General features: G+C 44.8%; 2 protein-coding genes across 4 annotated transcripts in view; one reads left to right on the plus strand and one right to left on the minus strand.

Annotated features, from left to right (window-relative positions):
* Positions 1 to 92: 92 nt before the first annotated feature.
* On the plus strand, positions 93 to 3,435 carry SNAPC5 (small nuclear RNA activating complex polypeptide 5). Its single transcript, XM_054642031.2, has 3 exons — positions 93 to 246; positions 1,338 to 1,427; positions 1,923 to 3,435. The coding sequence occupies exons 1-3, from the start codon at positions 157 to 159 to the stop codon at positions 2,031 to 2,033; spliced, it is 291 nt and encodes a 96-aa protein (XP_054498006.1). The 5' UTR covers positions 93 to 156; the 3' UTR covers positions 2,034 to 3,435.
* A 426-nt stretch (positions 3,436 to 3,861) lies between these two features.
* The window catches only part of MAP2K1 (mitogen-activated protein kinase kinase 1), a 33,393-nt gene continuing 11,448 nt past the window's right edge, over positions 3,862 to 25,806 (minus strand). The window contains exons 2-11 of one of the 3 annotated variants that reach the window (XM_077185286.1): positions 23,242 to 23,452; positions 21,079 to 21,285; positions 17,319 to 17,396; positions 16,761 to 16,812; positions 11,391 to 11,515; positions 9,097 to 9,304; positions 7,791 to 7,855; positions 6,545 to 6,606; positions 5,647 to 5,692; positions 3,862 to 4,774 (exon numbers count right to left, since the gene is read on the minus strand). In XM_077185286.1, coding sequence (XP_077041401.1) covers positions 4,661 to 4,774; positions 5,647 to 5,692; positions 6,545 to 6,606; positions 7,791 to 7,855; positions 9,097 to 9,304; positions 11,391 to 11,515; positions 16,761 to 16,812; positions 17,319 to 17,396; positions 21,079 to 21,285; positions 23,242 to 23,452 — 1,168 coding nt within the window. In that variant the 3' untranslated portion in view covers positions 3,862 to 4,660. Of the gene's footprint in view, positions 4,775 to 5,646; positions 5,693 to 6,544; positions 6,607 to 7,790; positions 7,856 to 9,096; positions 9,305 to 11,390; positions 11,516 to 16,760; positions 16,813 to 17,318; positions 17,397 to 20,435; positions 20,455 to 21,078; positions 21,286 to 23,241; positions 23,453 to 25,806 lie in introns of those variants that run through there. The other 2 variants (XM_054642286.2, XM_077185287.1) reach the window with 2 other exon arrangements.

Here is a 25,806-nt window from a genome sequence, read left to right on the forward strand (position 1 = left end):
GGCGGAGGAAGGCGGCGTGGCGGGGCCGGGCCCGCGGGTGCAGTGACCGGCGGTGGCCGCGCGGGGGCGGCTGCTGCGCGCTGGTGCGGCGGTGTGACGTCAGGCGGGCGGGCCGTGACGTCAGGGGGCGGGGCGGTTGGCGCCCCGGCGGGGACGATGCTGAGCCGGCTGCAGGAGCTGCGCCGCGAGGAGGAGACGCTGCTGCGGGTCAAGGCGGCGCTGCACGACCAGCTCCGCCGGCTGCGGGTGCGCGGGACAGCCCGGGGCTGCGGGGGGCGGCCTGGGGCCGGGAGCGGCGGGGCCGGGCCTGCACCTCAGCCCTGCGCGGCCGCGCTCCGCCAGGGAACGGGCCCTGCGCCCCGGCGGGGCTGGGGGAGGGAGCGGGGAATTGCTCACAGGTGGTCTGGGAAAGGGGGATCCATCTACTGTGCTCTGAGAGTAAATGTAACTGTGCAGGGTGCATCTCAAAGAGGTAAATGTAACTGTGCAGGGTGCATCTCAAAGAGGTAAATGTAATTGTGAGTGTGTGTAGGGCACACCTGTAAGAGGTACCTGTAATTGTGAGTGTATCTGTACATTAGGAGATAAATTAAGTGTGAGTGTATGTAGGATATGTCTGTAAGTGGTAAATGTGAGTGTGATGTATGTAGGATACACTGAGATAAATGTGAGTGTGCACAGGATACCTCTCTAAGAGGTAAATGTGAATGTATGTGGAGTACATTAAGAGAGAAACGTGAGTGTGCTTAGGATACCTCTCTAAGAAGTAAATGTGAATGTATGTAGGGCGCATTAAGAGATAAATTTAATTGTGAGTATGATACATGACTAAGAGGTAAATGTGAGTGCAGGGTTTGCCTTAGCTGATGGATGGAGAAGGGATAGTTGGAGGAGTGGAACTGAAGACTACTTGGGTTTAGAGACTCGTGCATATCATAATAAAGGAAAGATTCAATTCTTAGAGCAGAATTGCACAAGATTTAACAAAGCTTTAACGGGTACAAAAGCCCAGAGTTCAGAGTGGGAAGTGTTAAGCAGGGTCAGGTGGGGGGGGTGTGCCCGGGGTGCAGTGCCAGTGCCGGGATGTGGTGCCAGTGCCGGGACGTGGTGCTAGTGCCGGGGATGTGGTGCCAGTGCCGGGCTGTGGTGCCAGTGCCGGGATATGGTGCCAGTGCCGGGACGTGGTGCCAGTGCCGGGGATGCAGTGACAGTGCCGGGGTGCAGGGAGAGTGCTGGGATATGGTGCCAGTGCCGGGGATGTGGTGCCAGTGCCGGGATATGGTGCCAGTGCCGGGACGTGGTGCCAGTGCCGGCAGTGCTCAGTGCAGTCCCTGCAGGTGGAGGAGCTGGCGCTGCAGTCCATGATCAGGGCCGGTGAGGAGAACGTGCCCGTGGCCCTGCCAGCCCTGGCCGAGGACACTCAGCAGGTAAGGGGGTCCCTGGGCTCGGAGGGGGCTCCATGGCTGGCTGGCAGCATGAGCAGAGCTCTGCATGGTTCTCCTCCTGTCACCTCATTGATGCTTCTCATCACTGCAAAGCTCAGCTGTAAAATGTCGGTTTTGCTGCTGGTGTTTTGAGGGTTTCACCTTTTCCCATCCCCAGAAGCAGCACGGTGTTTCCAGGGGGATTGGGAAATACCTGTGTGCTGTAGCCTCAGTTCCCCATGTGTTAAATATTCTGTTTAATGCTTGTGACCCTGGGGTGGCACCGGTGCTGGGGATGGAGGCACAGGTGCTGCAGGTTTTCACTCAATACCTGGCCAGCCTGGCCCAGGTGCAGCTTTGCCATGGAGATCAGGGCCTTGTGGCTGTGCTGGGCTCTCAGTTCCAGCTCTGGGATCTTTAATTAGCAGTGACTGCACAGGTCTAACAGTGAATGAGAAATGTTTGGTGTCTGTGGTAATCAGCCCTTTTCTCTGACAGACTCTTGGGCAGATGGACAATGAGGCTGCCATCAATCAAACTGAGTTACACCTCAGTCTTCAGCATGATAAAGAGGAGGAGGAGGAAGAGGAGGAGGAATCTGATTCTTGAGAGAAAAAAATCAGAGATGGTTTTTAATACAGACTCAGGAATTTCTTCTTCATTCATCTGAAACTCACCAAGTGATTTCCATGTTGTGCTGTGTGGGTATGAACTGTTTGACATATCAGAGTTGAGGGCAGTGACACTGAACACGGGAACTTCCCAGCCTGGGCACATCTTGACTCAGATATTGAAAGAATGAAAATCTGCTGCACAAATATGTAGCATAATCCATTCCACATTTGAAACCTAATGTAGCTCTTACAACATCTCTGTATGTGGAAGGGAGAAGCAATGATCAACCAGACCAATTAACACATGCACTAAAGCAATAACTTGTCTGTTCTCACTTCCTGACGTGAGAAACAAATCCAGGTCCTGGAGCTGCTGCTGCCCCAGTGATTACATTCTAACCTCATTTGCCTAAACTGGCAGTTTAGGATACAGGTGAGGAAAGATGTGTCCAGGACTGCCTCCGGCCTGCAGCTGCTGTGTTCTCAGTTCCACGGGAAGCTGGAGTTACTCCCAGAGTCCTCCCAGTGTCAGCCCAGTTCTGGGCACAGCAGGGAGGTCTCTCTGTCCCCCTGGTGCTCTTCAGTTCTGTCAGTCTGTCCCAGAGAAGGACTTTCTACTTCTGCTCCTTCAGAGCAGCAGCCAAGGAGCCTTTCATTTGTCCACAAATAGACCAAGAAATGATCCGTGGTGCTTGTACTAAGCTAATACTCTTAAATTGGTGTTATTTTATTTTTCTCTCATTGTAACCTCATAAATCAAGGCCAGGTCACCTGCTTTCATGTGATTCTCAAGGAGGAGCATGAGGAGTTTAAGAACTTAGTTATAAATGGAAAGTGATGTGAAATCTCCACAATTTTTGCATTTGGAGAAGTGTCTGGTGTCCCGGGGGTGGTCAGAACTGACATTCAGCCTCTAGTGAATTCCTGCCACTGTTTAATGAGTGTTAATTTGGCTCTTGTTTGGTTTGTACCAATGGAAACTGTTGGGATGTAAATGTGGCTTCATCCTGTACTAAAAACTATTTGGCTTTTGGATGTCTTAATGAAGGAATTCAGAACAGGAGTGAAGAGATTGTGTAACAAAACTTTCCCAAGCCTGACAGGTAAAAAGCCCCCAAGAGTCTGAGCCAAAACTGCTTTGGTCACACAAGCCCTTGCAGTGCTGTGTGTGAAGAGCTGCTTTGGGAGGAGCTCAGGAGCCAGCCTGGCCTTTCTTGGCACATTTCAATTCCAAAGGGTAATTCTGACTGTTGAAAAATGATATTTGTGCCCAGCATGGTCCAGAGTAGTTTTCATGGATAGAATTCCTGCTGCTTTTGTGAACGAGTGCTTTTGGATTTGAACAGCCCAGTTCTAGTGCATGTTCCAATAAAGTTCTTTTCCTGCTGCCCTTACAACTGTGCTTGCAGTGCCCAAATTATTGTTGTCTGGGGGGACAACCCAAAGTGGGAGTTCAGCCTCCCAAACCTTGCTGTGCATTTCTTTCAGCACACAGCAAAAGGCTCTGTTTGCTGGGGGTAGGTAAAGCTCAAGAAAGAGTTTAATTTACACCCTCCCAGCTGTCACTTCAGGTCTCACTGCAGCCAGGACAGGCCTGGATTGTCCATGAGTCATTTCCTGCCTCTGCTGAGCCAGGGCTGTGCCAGCCCTTTGATACCTGATCCTTTGGCCATGTGGAAGTTCAGGGCCCTCTGATGGGGATTCCTTCTGGGGAAGAATTTCAGGCATTTCCTCATCCAAAGCATCCTTTCAAAGAGCTGAAATTTATAGTGCAGTGACCAGATTAAAAGCCTTGGCCAAGTTTTAAAAAAAGCTTCAAGAAGTTACTTGATAATATATTTATTAAGAGAACCCATTGCTAAACATCTGAGAGAATAAAACAATAAAGGATTTTTCATACACTTTTAGACACTAAACACAGTTGTCATGACTCTTTAGGTTAAAAGAAAGCAAAGTGCTTGGATCATTGTCTTGATTCCATAGGACACTTCCAAGAACTAACTTTTAAAAATCAATTAGAAAGACATACATCACTAAATCCAAGGATGATGATATGTTCGAAAAATAAATATAGAAATATGAACAAGTCTACAATTAGAATATTGCCCTGTGCATTCTGAGAAATGCAGAGCTCTTGCCTTCTTCACCTGCAAAGAGAGAGATCTCTAGACAACAGCAAAATTGGAGCCTAACTTTTGGGAACAGCTGGGCAGCAGCAAAGCATGCTCACAGACAGGCTCGGAGCATCCCGATCCCGAGCCCAGGCGCTCGGGGAAAGCATGATTGAAGTACCAACGATTTACAAAGAGTCTTGATAAAGTTCAAACAAGCCAGGGGCCAACCCCCCCTGCCCCAGTGATATTTTCATTAAGAAAGAATATCCATAATCACCTAAAGTCAGCAAGCACTGGAACTTACACAGCTTACATTTGGTCAGTGAACGACGGAACCCGGAACGATACCAATTAGTTTAGGACGAGATTTAAAACCGTTTTGGCACATGCTATCAAGACATTCTTCCTCAAGAGGTGAAATACATGTTGGAACAGGTACAAGCTGAGGAGAGAGGACCAGGAGAGCGTGGTTGTCACCAGAGGTACAGTCCAGGAGCTGGCCCCGGGCTCAGACGCCGGCGGCGTGCGTGGGGGTGCTGGGCTGGTTAAGGCCGATGGTGGAGCAGAGCCACCCCGCAAAATCCACCTCCTCCGCCTCGGATCTCTTGATGAAAGCATGGATCTGGGCACAGGAGAACAGGGTCAGGGGGGCAGCCCTCAGGAGCACCCATAAATCCACTTGGAGCCACCGAGCTGTGGAACTTCACAGAGCACATGGAGGAATTCCCACAGAAAGGGAACAGCCAGCACCAGGCAAAGTGTCCCAGAGGAATCCTGCCAGTGCCTCTGCACCACACAAATGATGAGGATGTGGCTCAGCCGCTCAGGGTAATACTCTGGAAAGTGTCTACCTGGGCACTAAAAGGCTTTTTGTGATAAAAAGAGTCTCTTTGCATTTTGCACCATTATTGTGCAGCAGGGTCAGGGCAGGGAAAACCTGATTTCCTGCAGTACAACTGAAGTCCTGGCATTACACTTAAAACCATAAAAAGATGCTCTGAGACTGATCTGGTTATTTCACACAGAGAAAAATGCAGGATGTGTGCTGAGTTCTACAGACTTTGCCAGACAAAGCTGGTAAAAAAGTGACAAATCTTGTGTTTCACAACAGATGATTAAAAATGTATTTAATTAGTCCATATGGTATGTGGAGCTTTATTCTTTTGTCCTCCTAAAAGTATTAATCAATACTTTATTATTAACTAATAGACTCAAGAGAGAATTCTTTTGTTAATTAATTTAAGTCACCCATTGTGATTATCAAATGCCAGACTCCACAGCCCACCAGGCTTTTGGTCTCCTTGACAGTCCCTGTTGTAGGAGCCCCTGCAGCCCCTTGATCTCTAACTCAGAAAAGCTGTTCCTGCCCAAACTGAGCTGCTCATGGGCCACCAGCCACCCTCGAGGCCACTGCTCTGACCTGCTCTGGGCCAGCTGAGGAATCCAACCTGCCTGGGAAGGGGCTTTTAGATCAAATTAAAAACCTTCACTCACCATCAGCTGCTTCAAGTCGGCTCTCTCAGCAGGATTCTTAATTAAACTGGGAAAACACAAAGTGGTGCACAAGTTACACTCAAATATCTTTTAAAATAAGGCTCCAGTTGTGTCCTGTTGATTGGACTGCTCTGGTCTGACAGCACTCAATAAAAGCACCAGGTGCCTCTCAGACAGAGATGGGAGCCTGCAGTTCCCTTCTGTGGGTTCCACAGCTCCAGGTAAAAAAATCCTGAGTTGTCTGAGACTGATGAGTGTCTAAACCAAGCTGGGGAGATAAATCCCATTTCAACTAAAACAACATGAACCCCTTTATCCCTCACATTTCTTTGCCCCAAGTCTCTTCAAGCTCAGGATCAAGTGGAGCTATTGCATGACTGCCCTTCCTTTTGGAAGCTGTAAATACAGATATTTGATAAATAAACAAACTTTTGAACTGCACTGAGCTGTTCCCTTAGCACTGGTTCAGTGCTGGCACCACTGAGGTGCAGCTGGGGAAGTGAGGAGATGGGGGAATGGCTGCTGGGATGAAGGTGCTGGCTCAAGGAACAACACCTGGAGCCTGCAGGATTGTGCACCCCATGGCCCAGCAGTGCAGGAGGAGGTGCCTGAGCCTTGCAGGAGCTGTCAGGGCTGGGGCCACTCCCCAAGGACTGCTCTGAGCTGCAGAAATTCAGGGCTAAAGAGGGGAATCTCCCCGAGCCTTGGGGCTCCTCTGGATGCACCTGATGCCTGTGAGACAATTAACACCCAAAGAGGATTGATTATGCTGATTGCAATCCTTACATCTGCCCTGGCCTGGAGCAGGGACTCTGATTGCCAAGTGCCTGACAGACAAAGCTGAGCCCAGCTCATCCCCCTGTCACTCAGCCACACAGAAAATAGAGAAAATACTCACCATTTGTTAACAAAATCTTGAAATTCAGAACCAAAGACACCATTGGGCAGTTTTGGAGGTGGCTGTAAATAAATAAATATATTTTTAAAATCAGCAATCATTCAGCATAATGTTACAGTGTGGGACAGGTAAATGCCCCTGGCTGCTCTGGGTTATTACTCTAAACCAGACTTTTCCTGGTGTGGGGTGGGTTTTGTTGGGTTTTGGCTGGTTGGTTGTTCCATTTTCTCCACACACACACCTGGATGGGGTGAGCACAGCCTCAGCTCTCATTAAAGGAGGCTCAGAGCACTAATTAGCACCCTGTCATTCTCCACAGTAGCAAGGGAAGGTGCCCTGCACATCATTAGTTCCATAATCCTTTTGATGTCAGTTTGCTGGCCCTGGGAATGAGTTGGTTCAGGCTCTGAATTCAGACAGGATTCTGACAAACAAAGAAGGGGAACTGCATAAACCTGTACATCACTGCCTCATCCTCCAGGACCTGGCCACAGGATCAGGGATAAGTTCCCATCCTTACACTCAGTTAATTTTATGCAAAGAGCAGTGACAAGGCCTGCACCCCTCCCTCACTGGAGCACAGCCTGTGCTGGAGGGAGCAGCTCCTGCTGAAGTTTGTGCTAAATCAGAGGTGGCACAAGAAAATCTTGTGCCAAACTCCGAATTACTGCAGCTCTTCAGGCCAAACTGGCCCCCTCAGGGATGCTGCAATACAGGACCACAGCAGCTGAAGTGATTCAATGCTAACTCCATCCCCAGAGTCGGTGCTGGCAGATTGGGGTTTATATAATATGCAAAACAGATTTGTAATCTGAGAGACTTGTGCAAGCAGATGAGTTACAGAAGCAATTCATCAATTTATCAGAGGCACAGGCAATGCAGGGACCCAGACACCAACTGTGCCTTTCAAATGGGTGAGCTGGACAGTTCTCAATAATTCATCCAGCTGCAACAATTGTTATCCAGCTGCTACAAATGACAGCTAACATGAGCATGCTTTTTTCTTTTTTTGAAGAACACAAGCAGTGGAGTCACACAAATTTCAGTGGTACTTGTGAAAATACTGCAAACAACCCATTCTAAAATATGAATCTCCAAGTAGCCTTGGAGCTTAGCCATTTGAAAGAGAAGAGAATTGTGACTCAGTCATAAGGCTAAACCAGACTAAGCAGCACTAACCCCAAATTCCAGGAATTCTTTCAGAGTTTACAGTTGTGAAGTGCAGATTTTTAAGTTTATAAATTACCTCATTGACGATGTAATCCAGAAGTTCAAAGATTGCCATTGGGGGTCTGCTGTCTGATCCATAGGCTGGGAAGAAATGGGAGAGAAATGGGAGAAATTGGGATCAGTGCCACTCTCCCTCCATGGCTTTAGGGGTGCTGTAGGAAACCCAGGTCTGACACTTCTGGCACCCAGCAGATTTACAGGGAAAAGGTGCCACAGGGAAATGCTTTCATGCAAGGAGACATTTCCAGGTGTGACCCAAAGCATTCACTTCACTGGGATCATCCTGCTGCACTGGGATCAGCGTCCTGGAGAAAACCAGAGCACCAGACTGGGAGCTCAGAATGGAGTTTGGTTTTTTATCAGTTTTTTATCAGATTATGAAATCTGAAGGTTGTGAGTTTGATCCTCACACAGGCCACCACTTTGTGGAGTTTGGGGTTTTTTTTGTTAAGGTTGGGATTAAATGTGTGAGTTGGTGTTTCTTGTTCAGACTCAGACGTTTATTAGTTCTTATTTATATTATAGCCTCACAAATCGTGAGTTTCACAGAACTTTAAAAAACTAAAAATGGAGTTGTATCTTTCTCTCTACAAGGCTTTTTAAGGACAACCTGTCTAATTAAGAAATTACACCTAAATTATTTTTACTTTTAACCTAATCACTAAATACTTGTGGCTCACAATGTGGACTTTTTTATCCAATTACACAAAATCACCCAAACCCATGGAGAAGAAGGTGAAGAGGAAGGACCAGCTTCTGCCCTAAAACTTCTATCTTGTTTTATATATATCTTTTATATCTTGTTTTATTCTATCTATCTATATATAGAGATATCTATATATTTTATATCTTGTTTATATATATCTTCTTGTTTATATATATCTTTATATATATCTTCTATATCTTTTTTATTATACCTTGTTATATTCTAAAACCTTAAACTCTAAGTTTTTTACTATGTGACATTACACATTTCTATCCAAACTCCACACCCACAATCCCAGTTCTGTCATTCCATTTTGGAAACCTTCTCCACAGCCTCAGGTCAAATGCAGTGTTCTCTTGGGGGTCAGTGCCTGGCAGCACAGAAATCTGAAATTCTCACAGCCAGGGTTGCAGCATCTCAGTGCTGGGGCTGCTCTCAAGAACCACCACCAAAGGCCTCTGGTGCTCTGCTCCTACAGGGCTCCTCACAGTGAAGCTGAGCCAGGTGCCCAACACACCCCTGATTTGTAGAAGTTTCAATCCCCTCTGTGCAGCCCAGGATCAGACAAAAAGGACCTTGAAGGGGCAGGGAAAGCAGAGTGAGGGCTGTGACTCACAGCTCATGGGCCGGCCGGGCGCTCTTTGCCTGGGCGAGGTCTCTGTCACTGGAGAATCCCCCTCCACGGGGCAGCCAAACATCAGCTCCAGCTCCTTGGAGTCAGGAGGGGGAATGGGGTACCTGCCAATGGCCATCTCCACCAGGGACAGCCCCATGCTCCAGATGTCTGACTGCACAGAGTAGTGAGTGCCCTGCAGCCTCTCGGGCTGCAAAACACAGGGGAGGGGAGGAGAGGCAGCTCTGTGACAAGGAGGCACCAAAAAATGACATTCTGCAATAAGCTGGATCAATCAAAGCATGAAACCCCAACTTATCAGCACAGCATGCTCAAATGAGTGACTTCTTGGTATTTTCTTGAAGTTCCTCAAACATTCCGGCACTGCAAACAAGTGTGAGACTCTTCAGGAATTATTCTCTTATGTGCTGTTTTATTTCTTTAGCACACATCTAATGGAACTCTTACACAAGGCTCTGCAGGCAAAATCTATTGTGTATTGTCTTTAGGAGATTCACCCACTGTAAAGATATTTAGGTATGGGATTTTTTGGTCAGTCTGAATCATGATCAGAAGTGTATCTGCCTATTGCAGTCCCACTGCTTCCCAGATCCTCAGCTTTGAGCAGTGTATTCACATCCTGCTTCTGCCAAAACCAGCAGATGAGTGCTGCACCAACTCCTTTTGCTTCATTTTTGCACCTGCTTTGTCAGTCTATGTTCAGTGCTGAATATGGCTCCTGAAATTATTAATACATTGATCTACTTCACCCTTAAATCCATTTTTACTAAGAGTTCTCAAGAAAACGTTCACTTTTCTGTACTCTTTTTAAAATCAAGCTCCTATTTTACCAAAATGGTGCGGATTCTTCTGATTTCATGCACATATTGGAAAAATACATATGCAATTTGAAACTCCCTCTCAGAGAATGTGAGAATGCAGTAAAGCCTCTTCCTTCTGCCATAAGGGGGTGATAGTTTTGTTTGATTTGTTTTGTAGCATTTTCTGAGATGATATTTGAGTTTTCTCCAGTATCCCACCTCAGTCAGTTCCAAAGCCATCTGGACAAACTACACAACTGCTGGACAGCCACAGAAATGTCCAAATCCCAAGATTTTCATAAAATGTAAGTGTAAAGGAAGGTGGGTGGATGAGAAAGAGCAGGAAACAGAGAGAGCACTTGTTATATAAATATAAATATCATTAAAACCTAGAGATCTGTTCAAGTTAAACAGTATTGTTTTTCCACACCTCCATGTGGTAAAAAGGGATGTTTGCATGCAATAATTCTGTATGGTTTTGTGTGTACAGAAGTGTGCAAAGGGAGCTACTGCAAGAGAAGATCCTTCAGACACTACCAGGACAAAATCCCCGCTGTGGCTTGGTCTGTGATGCCAGAGAGCAAAGTAAAACTCCCCAGGTAAAACCCTCAGCCTGTAAAAAGAACAAACTGAAGAAAACTGAAGGCAGAGAGCACTTGGCTCTCATCCCTGCTCCTGCAGGAGCCAGGGCAAGGCAGGAGCACGGGTGAGCTGAGCTGTGGATTTGGTTTTGCTCATTAGCAGCAGCGCCCAGAGGTGAGAACTTCAACCCCAGCCTGGTTTCAGGTGTGTCACCAAGGAGAAATGACACAAAGACAACGCAGGGCTGCTGCTGAACAGAGCCAGCATTAAGGCTTTTCCCTGTGAGTCCAAGCCCACACAGTTCCAATCCTCCAGCCAGAGCTGGGAACACGAGCAGCAGCTCATGGTGTGCTGCAAGGTGTGTGAGAATGAGAGAGCTGCCTCTGCCAGGAGCTGGGGCCTGCAATCTCACAGAGAGCTCGTCTGGAAAGAGCTTCCAAGGTGCTCCTCATGCCCAGGGACACAGAACAGCCTGGAACAGCCCCACATTTACTCCCTGCCCCCTGCCAGGATCTCTCCTGGGGCTGCACTTTGCCTGCAGAGCCGGCCCAGCAAATGCTGGATGGGAATTGAGCCCAAGAAAAGCAAACCATAAACCCTGGGCTTTTCTGGAGACAACATGTGCAACCCCCAAAGGCAACAAGTGACTGGGCTCTGCAGAGCAGACACAGCCCCAGCTCTTCTGCAGGGTTATAAACAGTCCAGGTTTTGGCTTTTCCTGCAACAGCTCTTCCCCCACACACACAATCTGATGTGACACCAGAATATTCCTGGAATACAGGAAGAGCTGAACCAGGAGCAGCCACAGTTGGTTCTTGTTTGATCACCAGAACTGGGACAACTCAAGCCTCACAAACTCAGAGCTCTGTAATCTGGATTTAAATCTGTACTCACAGACATGTAGGAGCGTGTGCCAACAAAGGAGTTTGCCATGGAATCTATCAGCTGCCCACTGACACCAAAGTCACACAGCTTGATTTCACCTCTAGAGTTTACCAAAATGTTGGATGGTTTAACATCTGGAAAAAAAAAAAAAAGGATGGTTTAGGAGATAAAACAGAAAATCTGACAATGCAAGGTGAATTCTCACGTGCCTCCCTTTGCTTCCCTTCTGTGACACAATTCTGGCCCTCCTCTGGCAATAATCAGAGATTTGGGTCCCTCCCAGGCCCACCTCACAGACTCTCTATTCAACCACAGATAAATAAAAAGAAATATTCAAAATTACACATGCAGAAAAGGTTGTCAGCTTTTTGATTTCACACTATTTGACTTCACCCTATTTCCTGGCTTTTAGGTTTGGGCATCCCCATCCTCCTTGCAGATAAATGGTCTCCTTTGAGATAAATAAGTTTACAACAGTGTAAATCCTCCTGAATGATGATGCTTTGCCTAGAAATGATCAATAAAGAGGCCCTACATATTTATTTTACAAAGGTCAATAAATTACAGCAGCCTCACTGTCATTCCTCCATATCTACATAGGCATAAATCATCTTATGGCCAAACACTCCCTGGAGTGGGATCTTGCTCTCTGGGTTTGGGTTTGTTTGTTGGTTTAGATTTGGGGTGTGGTGGGTTTGGTTTTTTTGTTTGGTTTTTTTTTTTTTTAAGCTCTGAAAAAATAATTTTCCTATTATTGAAAATGTGTATTTAAAATAATTGGAGGTTGTGTTTTTCCTGTGACAGAGCCCCCTCATGATTTTGAATTCATCACTGTTCCTAAATGGAAATTTAATAAGGGTCACTGGTAGCTTAGCAACTAATAACAGCTCTTTGTGAATGCAAAGGTACAGGGAACAAGTGTTTAGTGTTTCTTTTATAGCTGCAAGGAGGTTTTTCAGTGTATCTCACTGCTTAGCTGGTCATTTCCAACCCATTATCAAAATAAGCAACCAGCAGCCCACATTGGCAGAGTAATGCTGCAGAAAAAAGGGAACTGGGAAATTGTTTTGAAGAGAGAGAATCATGATTTCACTTCAGAGCAGACTCAGAAGTCTACAGGCTGTCACATTTTCATTTGCTTTTCACCTGTAAGCACAGATCTATTCCAGGAGCTGCCCTTGGGCTGGGATGTCCCCGGGAGGAGGACACTGATGTGACAAAGATCTCCATGCAGGAGGTTTGTGCCTCACTGAGCAAGATCCATGGGGAGGGGAAAATAAAACAATTCCAGCTGCCCCCCCTCAGCTCCTTTTGAGGAGTAACACCAAGTTTGGGTAATGATCTACTTGGGGAAATTGTGGCTCCATGGTTTTGTCCTGCCATCCCTTTCCAGGCAAGTGAAATGTCCAGGCACAGTTTCCTGCTCTGATTTGTGGATGGAAAATCCAGGCAGGTATTTAGTGTGTGCTGCTTTCAATTCCCCAGCCCAGGGGCAGGATCTGGCCTGCTGGGCACACACTGCACCTTCTGCAAGCTCTGCCTGCTCTGGGCAAGCTCTGCCTGCTGAGACCTCACCACAGGGACCCTTCACTGTGGAAAGGATGGATCCAGGCTGGAGCTCGACCCACCGGTCTAGAACTCCAGCAGGAGCTAAAAACGACCCAAGCCAGAGCCCAGGCAGCTGGAGCAAGGAAGCAGCAAGCAGAGATTAGAGATTCCCAGCTGCACAGGAATCTGCACCCAAAGCTCCGTGCAAAAGCTTGGAAAGGTGGAAAAAACTGTTTGCAAAACACACTGGGAGCACAGCAGGGCCTGAACCACAGCCAGCCAGGTTTGTGCTGCTCACCAAAGCACAGCTACAAACTCAAAACAAAGATGTAAATCCTCACTTTCATCTCTGGAGTTCATTGATTCTTCATAATTAAATGGCAAAGAAAAAATCATTACCATTGCACTGCCAGTGGCAAACAATTCTCTTTATGAGCATCCTGAAGTCTCAGAGTCCCCCTGGTCTCCCCTCAGTGTTTTTGCAGGTGGCAATGCCACACTGCAGCTCTCAGAGCAGCACAGCCCCATCTCCTCTCTGCATTTCTGCACAAAGCTTCTCCTCCCTGGAGTATTTTCATTTTCCACACAAGGCACCCCATGTGATCAGTGTGATGTTTGGAAGGCTGCTGCATTTCCACCCCTCTAAATGTAGCACCTATTCTATTTTCACTCCAGAGCCTCTGAGCACTTGAGCAGTTTCTCTGGAAACCAGAGATTTGTATTGCCAGAGGAACAGGAATGCCAAGGCATCCTGCAAAATGTATGCTGGAACTTGCAAGGAGCAGACAAAAGGAACACAAAATGTGTTATGTAAGCACTTCAGCTTTAAAGAAAGTGGAAGATATTTTATATACCATCCCAGACAAGCCAGGAAGAGAATTCTAGAGAAGTCCTTTGCCAGGGGGATGGATTCATGGCACTGCAAAGGGAGCTGGTAACACAGAGAAATTTCCAGAATGCCTGATAATCTCTGTTGGAGGTTCCTTGCTCTGCTCTGCCCCACAGGTTCATTCTGAAAGGTGGCCCTGGACGTTGTCATAACACCTCCAGCCAGAATTCACTCTGTACCAGCTTCATGTGAGCAGACACAGAGCAGAGATGGGTCTTGCAGCACAGTTTTGGGATCTTCCAATCAGTTCCCATTTGTCAAGGCAGGATCTCACAAGAATCTTCTGGAACTGCAGCCCTGGAACAGAGCAGCGACACTTCCCTGCTTCCCTGAGCTGCTGCCTCCAGCTGGGGTTCAAAACCTTCCACAGCAGCTTCCCTGCAAGGAGAGACCCTCCAGAGAGGATTCAACCCCAGACAGCACCGTAGATATCTTTATTTTACAGAACAGAAGAGGTTATTAAAATATCCAGCACAGCTGTGCTTCTCACCCCTTCCTGTTCTGTGCCTTGGATCCCACCAGTTGAACTTGCAGAGATTTTGTGATTTCATTCCTGTCTGCTCAGAGAGGACCAGAGCACAAAGCACAGGGCCCCACATGAGCAAACCCTCTAGAACAGAACTGTATGAACTGTATTCTCCTCTAGGAAAGGACTGTTTCCCATTCCTGCTCTTCTAAGCCCCCAGACCTCCTCCCTTGAGCTGTCTGGAATGACAAGTGAACACTCTTCCTCAGCCAGTCCAGTACAGCTGGGCATGGAAGCAGTTTGGGTTAAATATTCCAAACTTGCTGATATTGCCACACAAGTAATAAAACACATCAGTGGAATGAATTCCTTCCTGCAAATGAGTTCTCACAAGCCTGGCTGTCTTTAGATTTAAGAACAGATTTTTTGGCCCTTTGTTGCTATGTTCTCATGTTTAACAGGGATGTCTCTTCATTTTTAAGTCACCCACTCTCCCCACAGCAGAACTCCAATAAATCCTGCTGAAAACAAGCCCACCAAGTGCACACATTTTCCCCAGGGATGGATGAGTGAAAACAAACAGCCCATGTGAGATGCTGTTCTCACCTTGTCAGTGCAGGAGAGAAAGCAAAGCACAGAAATCTCCAATTATTAGAGCTGTGTATAAAATAATGCTGACACAGTTACAGGAAAAGTGCTTTTACCAGCACTGTTTATCTCAGCTGGGATTCAAGGCAGATTGGAAAAACTGCCAGAAGCAGCTTCACCTGCACTCCAGCCTTCATCAGGGGAGCCCAAAGAATGCACAAGGTCAGTGGCACAGACAGACCCACGGACAGCACCGAGCACAGAAGCTGCAAGCTTGGCTCTGGCTGTCCAGAGAAGGGAGAAGCACTCACTGCTCTGACTGATTCTCCTTTTAGCTGCCAGCACTGGCCATGATCAGCTCCCAAAATGTCATTTTGGCTCCCTCTTTATCAGACACCACAGATGTGATGTGACCACAGAGCAGCTTCTGCAAGGAGGGCACAAGGTCAGCAATTCCTGCTGCTGTCAGAGCACACAGGAGGGAAACTGGGCTGAGAAACAAAAAGCACCACGTGGACATGGAGCTGCACACTGCAGGGCACCCTCAATCCAGTACAACTGGAAGCAATGCAAAGAGGAATTTTTGATTTGTGCTGCTCCATGAACCTGCAGTGCAACCTCTGACCCAGCAAACACTGTGAGGTTAAGCTGCACTTAAACAAGATCAGGAGGGCTTCACTTTTGATTTATCAGATTTACAGATGGTAAAACTGAAAATAAATAAATAAAAACTGCTGTCTCAGCTGAGCAAGATCAACCTAAAAAAAAAAACCCCAAGCAACCAACATAGTAACAACCCACTGGTGTGGCTGACTCGAGGACAAGATGCAGCAGTAACTCTACCAGGGTGCCCTAAAATAAGGTGATCCCTTTCCCTGGAGTCCTTATGCTCTGAACACAGACAAATGGCTTTGAAACTGTCACCAGAAATGTTTAGAGTCTCCCTCCAACCTCCCTGCTCCACAAGAGAGCTATATTTGTTTAAAAAAACCCCACAAACCAGGAATGTGTGATAAACACAACTTCATGTGTAAGGTGATCCTACAACAGCTTGTGCAAGCTGGGATTGCTGACTCCTCTCTTTGGTCTGGGCAATAAATGTAAATTCAGACATGCATTAATGTCTGCTGCAGATATTTTATCATCTGAATACTCCCCTGTGGTCCAAAGCTGCCCAGCAGCTGCTGTGGGTGGCACACAGGGCACCAGCACTGCTCCAGCCCCACCTTCACAGCACACCCACAGCAGCAAAAATGGATTTATTACTGTACCAAGGGTCATTCTTCTTTAATGGAACATGCAACAGATTAATGGAGGAGCCCGATTTTGAAAAGGGCAATTAAAAGCAGAATTTAATTTAGTACATTTATTCTAAAGTGACTAAAGACCCAGGAGAAGCAACACTCCCATTTTACACAGCTTCACCATGGTTTTTAATTGTTTTAAAGTATGCAAAGGATGCAGTTCTGCATGACAGCTCTCAATAAACAGAATGTGAATGTAAGACAAATGGGAAAAAAGTGACTTTCTTTTAAAAGTTTTCATGGCAATGACTATTGAACAGTCAAATGAAATTTAGCTCAGAGGTTTTCAATGCACTCAGTCTCAGACACAGACAAGTTCTATGTGCACATAAATGCAAGAACAGCAGTTCAAGCATGGATTACAAACCCAGATAAGCTGCAGGGAGACAGAAGCTGAAGACACCTGATAGTCATGGGAAGAGATTTGGATTTAAAACAAAAAGTTTGCCTTACACTGTCCAGGAAAAGCCCTTTGAACCAAAGCCATATGGACCCATAAAGAACCAAGCACAGAAAAAAAGAGTCATTTTAATGTAAATAAAAATTATACTCTAGGAAAGTTACAACACAAACTCTTATCTCACCTCTGTGCATTATTTTATGCTTTTCTCTCAGATATGTGAGTCCTTTTATTACCTAGAGACAAATGAAAAAGAAATTAATTTAGGAAGCAGAAGAGAGAGTTGAATGCTATGTCTGCACAAGAATTCCAAATTCATGCAGCTTAACAGAAACCCCAAAATGTAATCACTGCCAATCAACACTGAGTTTTCATTTGTCCCTCCAGCTCAGACTAGAAAAATGAAAAACAAACCCAACCCCTTCCTGGGAGCTCTGTGTACAGAGAGCTCTGCACACAACCTTGCTGCAGAATGGAGAGAAAAAGGTAATACTGAAAAATAAGAAAGTGTTAATTCAGCTCTCATCCAGGAGCATCAACTGATCCAAAAGCAGCGACTCCAAGCACACACCCCAGAATGTGTTACTCATCCCAGTGCCCACAGCTACCTCGTACAAAGAGAAACTGAAAAATGAAGAAGCACACTGAAAAACCTGGGAATATTCCCTCCTTCCCCATTCCCCACCCTCTGGATGTGGCAGTGCCCAGCCAAGCCCAGAGGTGCCAGCCCTGCCCCACTCACCGCAATGCTAACTTTGCCCAGGATCTGCTCTGGAATCCTCCCAGCCTTTTTCAGCACTTGATCCAAGGAGCCACCATCCTAACAAGAAATATTTCAATAGTCAAATTTGAATCAAATTGCTCTGAAATATTTTAAGCAGGGCTGTAAACTGAAGCCTTAATTTGTTTAAAAAAATCCCAAGCTGCTCTTCATGTTTGCTTTAACATTGTTGTGGTGCAAATCTGAAATAAATAAATCACTCCTCGGGAGGAATCAGTCAGGTTTGTGTTTATTTTAAATAAACATTTGGCCACTAACAACATCCACTCAAATAAACACTGCACACAATGCTCTTCCAGAGCAGCACTTCCATGGTTTGGATCTCCTCAAGGCAGCACTGCCCACAAACAGTGACAAGCAAGCAGGAAAGATTGCACAGGTTTCCGTAATTTTCTGCCCAATGCATTTTTTTTTTTTTTGTCACATCCATCCACCATAATCCTCCTCCTCCAGAGACAGAAAGAAAAGATTTTATTGATCCTGATTATGGGGCTGAAAACTCATCCTACTGGAAGAGACCCCAGGATGATGAGAGAACCCAGATCCCTGTCCCACAGCAGGTCCTGCCCAGGAGGAGCTGCCTCTGTCACTTCTGCAGCTCCAGGGTGACTCTTCCAAGGATGGTTTGGCACAGAAAGAACCAAAATAGGGAGAAAATGGTTGGAAGGTTCCCTGGTAAGCCATGGCCTTGTTTATTAGATTAAATAAACTGCCTGCATGCACACACACCCCCAGCAAAGGCAAATATATCCCCACTGTTGCTAAGAGCTTTTCAAAAGGAAAACTGGGAAAAATGCTGTTTATTTTTAGCAACTGATTCAACAATAGACTCCTGCATAAGGTCTGGATTCTCTGGAGCAAAGAATATACAACCAAAGAAGAAATTGAAAAGTTATTTTTCCAATTCAAAACCATATCCTGTTGTCTGGATCAGCACTGGATAACTCCCAATACTTGCCATAAAGATCCAACTGGAGTAATGAATTGCCTTCTGCCTTAACCTCCCCTTTGGAAGTTCCCATCAACATTTACACATGGTGAAAGCAAAAAAAAACTGGAACACAAAGGTTTATTATTTGAGGACTAAAACCTACAACTCTTATGAGAAGGGAAGTATATAAATACTTATCTGATCACGTATTTTTGTAAAAAACACACCCACATACTCCACACTTGATTAAAAATACACCAGCAGAAAAAAAACATCTCTAGAAATCTCTTGTTAAACTAGTCTGAATTTCTGGACAGCTGTCTCTGCTGAGACACTGGTACATCAACCATAATTTTGTTACAGAAAAAAGCCTTTTTTCCCCTTCCCTGAGGAGCAGCTCTGATCCTGGGCAAGGCTGAACACAATTCAGCTGCCTCGTCTCGGCTGCAGCCTTCAGTGTCTTGCAGGAGCTGCCTCCAACCCTTTTGCCTGTTAAATACCTGCTGCTAAGCAAAGTTAGGCATTGATCTTGAATTTAGGTACCTAAAAATATCAAACACTCAAGTTCCATGCCCGTTCCACCTCCAACTTTTTGTTCATAATCCTACTTAGGTTTTGTAACCCTCTGCTAAAAATAAGAATTCTGAGTGGTAACAACTGAAAGAAAAAAGGACCACAGTGGAGATTTTCATCCAACCTTTTATCCAAAAGGAGACCAAAAACTTCTACCAATGATCTGCATTAAGCTTAATGCTAAATTAAGATTATAATAATAAATTATGATTATAATAATAGTATAAGAATGATAATATGATAGCATAATAGTAACATAAATTAAGACTATGATAATCCACCTCTCTTTTGATTTCATAACTTATTGATCAGCTGTTCTATGTAAAACGTTGTATCCAGTCTGGCTTGCAGCAGATTCAGCACTGAGCCACCAGATTTCACCCTGCCTTCTCTCAAATTGAAAATGTTTGCTGTCAGACATAATATTCCCTGTCAGATATATTATTCCCTGCTTAGGAACCTACAAACCCTGATTGCTGCTGGTGATTTTCTCATTGACAAATAAATTGAGATTCTTTAGGCCTTTTATTTCTCCTCTGGAATGTGGCAACACACAGGCTCCTTCAGCAACTGCAGCTGTGCACATCTGTGACATTTAACATATCCTCCAGCAACGCCCAGACAGTTTTTTTTACCACAATTTTTCCTATTTTTCACTCTTCTTTTCAATTTTGAGAGCTGGATTTCCCATTGCCAGCAGGAATTAGGATTTTGGGGGTGCACACCTTCCCCTGGGCTCCCACATGCTGGAGCCCGCATGGTGAGCGCTGGTTCCTAAGCAACCATCGATTCCTTCTCAAAATTCTGAGGGACCACAGAAGCATTACAACAATCACATGCACTTTCCAGAAAAAATACAGCGTCTCTCCAAAGAAACAGCTCCTTTCAGGGGAAAAAATAAAGAGGTCTTTGGCTGTATTGTGCTCTCTGTGTTGTTAAAAACCTCCACCAAGTGAGGTAACAAATTCGACTGTCCCTTAATTGCAGAAAATTTACTTTTCATGTTTTGAGTCCATATGGCTGGAGAAAGGCAAACAGATGTCGAGAAGAATGTGTACTTTGTATTAAAATGAAACGCGGTGAAAAATATTTTTTTGGCATTAAAAAAGTTGTGTAAGAGCCCTCTGGGCTTGCCCACTGTTGTTCATGTTTGCATTTTCTGCAACATTTAAAAAAGGGACAAAATATGGATTCATATAAATAAGAAAAAAATAGAATCTGCACAGCTGCAGTATCAGTGATCTGGTTCATTCTGCAGAAAAAACAAAGCTGAACCCCAGTCAGAACAAGTGTTTAAGTAGCAGGACTGGGTAAATATTTTTAAATACAACAAAAGGATAAAAAAGAAGCAATTGGGAAGCTACATTTGTGCAGGGCAGACAGTGGAGAAGAAGATAGGAGAATCATCTCCTATCAATCCCAGCCTCAGATTTGCAGAGTAAATCCAAACCACATCTTCAGAGGGGCAGAGAACTTGGGTAACTGCAGTGCTGGTGGCACTGAGGGTTTGCAGGAAGGTTCAGGGAATAACCCCAGGGCAAAACTCCCAGGAAATAAATTTTCTGAGCACCCACCATGTGCTCCATGCAGATGGAGATGATACCTCAGCTTTCAGCTTTTATATTTTCCAGGTTCTGTGCTGCTTGAGTGGGTGGGTCTGGGCTTCACATTAGGGATGGTGAGCTCTGTGCACAGAGCAGGGACACAAAACAATTCCTGCTCCAGCTGGGCACCAAGGACAAATGACCCAAACCTCAGCCCAAGAGCACAAACCCCGTGGGCTGGAGAGAGAAAAACAAGCAGGGTGGGACTGCAGGGGCTAAAGCTGGGATGGGACAATGAACTGCAAGGTGCAAATGGAGCAGAACTGATCCCAGGGACAGAGCCCGTGCCCGGCCGTGCATTTTGGGGCCATTTGGGTTCATCTTGGGTGCAGCCCTGGCTGGGCTCTGGTGCTGCCCAAGGTGGATCCATGCAGGAGATGCTTGGAATGAATCCCTGCTTTATTCTGGAGCTCTGCCCAGCCTCTGCTCCAGGGCAGCCTCCCCAAGGCATCAGAGATCTCCCATCAGTGAATAACCCACTGCTGGCACTCACCATGTGCTCCATGCAGATGGAGACCTCTCCATCAGTGAATAACCAATTCCTGGCACTCACCATGTGCTCCATGCAGATGGAGACCCCTCCATCAGTGAATAACCAATTCCTGGCACTCACCATGTGCTCCATGCAGATGGAGATCTCCCCATCAGTGAATAACCAATTCCTGGCACTCACCATGTGCTCCATGCAGATGGAGATCTCCCCATCACTGTAGAAGGCTCCATAGAAGCCCACGATGTAGGGGGAGTTGCACTCGTGCAGCACCTGCAGCTCCCGGATGATCTGGTTGCGGATGGCTGGCTTGATCTCCAGGTGAATTAACTGCAAAAGAAACCCACCCAATAAAATCAAATCCACTCATCAGGAGTGATTTGTGCCTTTCAGAGAGGTTTCCAACACCTGGCAGGCCCTGAGATGTCCTGATCTCAGAGCTGACTCTGCTTTGAGCATCTCATAACCTCCAGAGGTCCTTTCCAACCCGAATTATTTTACAATTTAACTGTAAAATAATCCATCCTTGCTTTCCTAGTGTGTGGGAAATGAATTTGCAGAGAATTCTTAAAGCTTGACAGAAGGTTCACATTGTATGTATTTGTATGTAAACTGATGTATATCATTTGTATGTAAAAACGGATAGGTTAAGAAACCTATATAATATATTGCAATTAAGAAGTAATTATAATAATGTATTGCAATTAAGAAATAGTTGGTTTCTGATTGTGATGGTGTGAATTATAACATCTGTATTCTCTCACCCTTCCCATGAGACTGAAAATGGAATAAAAGTTTTTAAAACACCTCCCAGTTGCCCCATCCCTGGGTCAGAAAAGGGCAAAATCCAACACTAGTGGCCAAGGGAAAACAAAACAACACAGCACACAGGAAAAGGCAGGAATTCCATCCTCTTTTCACAAAATACTTCTCCAGCAGAAACTTTTTGTTGCAGCACATTTCCTTAGGGAAATGTGTCAAAGATGCACTGACTCAGAGGCAGCTGCTGAAAAAAACCTGTCCAGGTGTTTGTAAAGCATTAGTGGAAGGAATGAGCTGAAGCTCCCATTAAAAACTCCCCAGCACCTTTTCCCCACCAGACTGTTTATCCCATACAATGGGATAAGTGCTCCCTATGTGAAAAGAAAGATTATGGAAAGGAAATTTTGGTTAATAAATGGAAAAAAAAGCACAATTCAGCAAACATCTCAGTTGCATCAAATATTAATGAACTGGGGCAAAATTTCCTGTTAAACCCACAGCAGGTGAAAAAAACAAAAATCAATTAAATTGATTCAGTTCAAGAAAACCTCAGTGACTTGTGCATTTTGTAATTCTCACATCTCTGAATTGGGCATTTTCCCTTGCTTCTCAAACTGCCAATGTCCTCAGCATAGTTTATTCTTAGCACATGCACATTTTCCTTCAGTTTTGCTGAACATGACGCTGGTCCCTTCTTAAAAAGAAATACCTTAAAAAGAAAATTATTTTTATACTATCTTTTAAAGAAGTCTTCAACTTCTCAATCAAAAAAAGGGAAGTTCCCAGTGTAGTAAAACAATGGGACCTGGGATGAGTGTTCTGTTCCCAGGGATATTGACAGGAAGTGAAAGCTCCTCATGTAAACTAAATGAGAATTAAAACATCAAGCTATTTCAGTCACAAAAAAAATAAATCTCAGTTCTCTTGCAAACTAGGTCACAACTGCTCCAGGTTGTAAAGCATGAAAAATACTCTCAGAGAAGGAAAAGTCCCTTCCTGCCCAGAAACTGAATCCCAGGATGGAGCTACAGAACAGGATATGTCACTGAACTCCAATGCATTCCCTCATTCCCATTTTTTTTGAGTTCTCTTCTTCTCCAGTCTCATCCAGAGCTCTTTTCTGCTGTGGGCCTGTGAAGGAAGCTCTTAAGACAGGTGATACCTTTTCCATTCCTCTAAATTTACTGCCCAGAATACAGAATGTTGCCACTTCTGTCTAAGTGATAATTTCCAGTAATTTTTTAGGCCTCCTACTCCTGAGTGAGAGGGGAAAAGGAGGAACAAATGCCAACCCTTTCATTACTAACACGTGTGACACTACTTCTGAAAAACTGGGATGCTCACGTAGGATGAGGAAGTGCAACATTTCCTACTGATGGAAACACATCCCTTTCTCTGAGAGCTGGCATTAAATAGTAATTTCTGTGTGTCACCACCAATTATTTCTCAAATAAATTCCCTGTATTTCAGAGACAACATCCTCTATGAACACCATGCCCAGGTCATTCTTTCTGCCCCCCTCACCTTTCTGGCCATTATGAGGCCGGAGGGTTTGTGAGACACTTTGAAGACCACACCACCATTGCCTGCTCCCAGCTCACTGATCTTCTCAAAGTCATCATCCTTCAGCTCCCCAACCTTCTGTTTCTGGGTGAGGAACGCCTCCAGGCGCTTCCGCTGCTGCTCATCCAGCTCCAGCTCCTCCAGCTTCTTCTGCAGGGCCTCCAGGTTTGTCCTGCACGAGAGACAAGGTTGAGCAGAGCTGGGAGGGGAGATGAGGGAACAGAGGTCAGAGTGAAATCACTCCATTCCTGCACCTGCTGTTCAGAAGGACCCAACCTGCACCGTCACCCCCGTGAGATGGGCTGCTGCACCTCTGATTTAAGTAAACTGAGTTTCATTTTTGCATCCCAGATAAAACAAGGACAAACACAAGATATCCAGCTTCCCCATTCCTGAGGTCCTGCCCCAATCCAGGCACGCTGAGTTTCACCAGCTCCAGGAGTGGCTTCATGACTCTGCACTTCTGCTCAGAGAGAGCTCCTGAATCACAGCACTCCACGCTATTTTTAGTTGTGTGTTTTCAAGGTTGTGTTGTAATTTCCTCCTGAGTTTGCCTAAATGTTTTATTGACTGATTTCCACAGCACTGTATAACCAACAATTCATTCAGAAGTTTCTAATTTGGTTATCAGTAAGAAGTCATCAAGCCCAGCCAAACACACTCAAAACAAAGTTACTGGAAATGTGAAAGTCTTTGGCCCAAAGGTTTTAAGCTTATTTTAATTTTGTTTCAGGACACACCTGCTGGAAACCTCATTTTAACATGAGGATTCATGTTTTTAAGCAACACAAAACAGAAAACCAAGACTTTATGCAGAAGTTAAGTTTGGAACTACAGACACAAATTCAGTGTTCCAGGAACATTTTAACAACTTCGGTTCCTATGGAAATGCTTCATTCCAATATGACAACTTAAAGGCTCCTTTAAAATTCCCTGCTTCCAACTGCAACAATAAGTTGCTGCAAGAGTAAATATTTAACAGCAAGAACCTGTTTTGCTTCACCAAATTTATGCAATGTTCCCAGGGAATACAGTGTTGCTAGGATGAAGAATCTGAGGAAGAGAATTTATTTATTCAGAATTATGAAGAACGGAACTACTTTCCTTTAGAAAAAATTAAATTTCACCAATAATCAAAACTATTTCTATTCACCACTTCATAAAATGTTCACTCTGAAAATCTGTTGTACAAAGGGACATCCTCACAGCCAGTGGTCAGCTGAGAGGATGCATGACTACTACTACAACTGTCTCTATTTTACCTTAAAAATCAAGTATCTTCACCAAAGCAAAAATTTTTTATACTATCTTTTAAATTTAATACTTAATAATAATAATAAATTTAATAATAATAAATTTAATAATATAAAAATAATAATAAATTTAATACTTAATAATAATAATAATTTTTTATACTATCTTACTATTTTTTATACTTCTTTTCTGTCCTCATACCTTGTTTTATACCTATATAATCACACACCAATAATCCTGGAATATCCCTACTGAAAAATCCCCCAGGTAGATAAATGTGGCTTGCAAGAACATCCAAATTAATCTGTTTTACTGCCTCTGTTTTAAAGGGGAATCATTAAGAAAGAAACACATTTTTTGAAATCCAGAAATGCTGATAACTGAATGATTAATCCCTGGATTATTTTTTTTTCCCCATCAAATGTGCCCAGTGAAGCAAACAAATTCCAGGCTGGAGTCAAAGTGAGGTGTGTCCTTCCTAGAACACACCTGAACCAGCTCTTCTTGCACCAGGAGCACTGGGGAAAAGCTGAGGCAAAGTCAAGCATCCCTCCCTTTCCTGCAACGAACTCCAGAGTAACAAATGCTGCACACAAACTCCGTGTTTCACCCCGGAAAATTACTGTTGTGAGAAGACAGAACTCAAATCTTCATTATAATTTACAGGTTTTGAGAAGAAACTTGCTGTCATTTTAAGGATTACTGAATAAGGCAGGGTTGTCCATTTGAAATAAAAAACCCCAAACTAGAGACACAGAAACAGGGTGCAACAAGGCTTTCCTTGCTGTGCTTTGGAGAAAACAACTATTCAGTTTTTCTCTCAGGCAGAAGGGGGCTTTGGCTTGGGAGACAACACAGAGATGCTTGAGCACATGACTTGGAGCAGACAGACTGCTGGTGTGAGGGAACAAACAACTGTCCTGCTGGTGCTTTAGGAACAAAAATACTTGCTAGGACAGCACTTATCACATCTATTTAGTCTAATGTTTGTCTGGATAAAGCTGTTTTTTTTATAAGTTGCCTGCTTCAATCTAAATTAACTTGGCATTCACTTAAAACAGGCATTTCCTTGCTTGAAACTATGAATTATTGCTGGGCTCCCTGCTTCAATACAAGTCAAGAGGTTCCAAAGGCTCTCCCAGATGGGAAAGTGTTGATCTCACGAATTTCAGCATCTCAGGTTTCCCCACCACGTTTGGCCACCAAAAATCAGAAATGTTCTAAGCTCTAATTTCACTTGCAGTGATGAGCAATGAATTTCTCAGATTTTCA

This window comes from Agelaius phoeniceus, chromosome 13 (genome assembly GCF_051311805.1).
Source record: "Agelaius phoeniceus isolate bAgePho1 chromosome 13, bAgePho1.hap1, whole genome shotgun sequence".
Lineage (NCBI taxonomy): Eukaryota > Metazoa > Chordata > Aves > Passeriformes > Icteridae > Agelaius > Agelaius phoeniceus.

Bases quoted from the DNA above. Each gene is read 5' to 3' on its own strand.
- SNAPC5 (XM_054642031.2), top strand. From the start codon at position 157: ATGCTGAGCCGGCTGCAGGAGCTGCGCCGCGAGGAGGAGACGCTGCTG. The intron at 247-1,337 runs GTGCGCGGGACA...CAGTCCCTGCAG, and splicing joins ACCAGCTCCGCCGGCTGCGG to GTGGAGGAGCTGGCGCTGCA. The intron at 1,428-1,922 runs GTAAGGGGGTCC...TTTCTCTGACAG, and splicing joins TGGCCGAGGACACTCAGCAG to ACTCTTGGGCAGATGGACAA.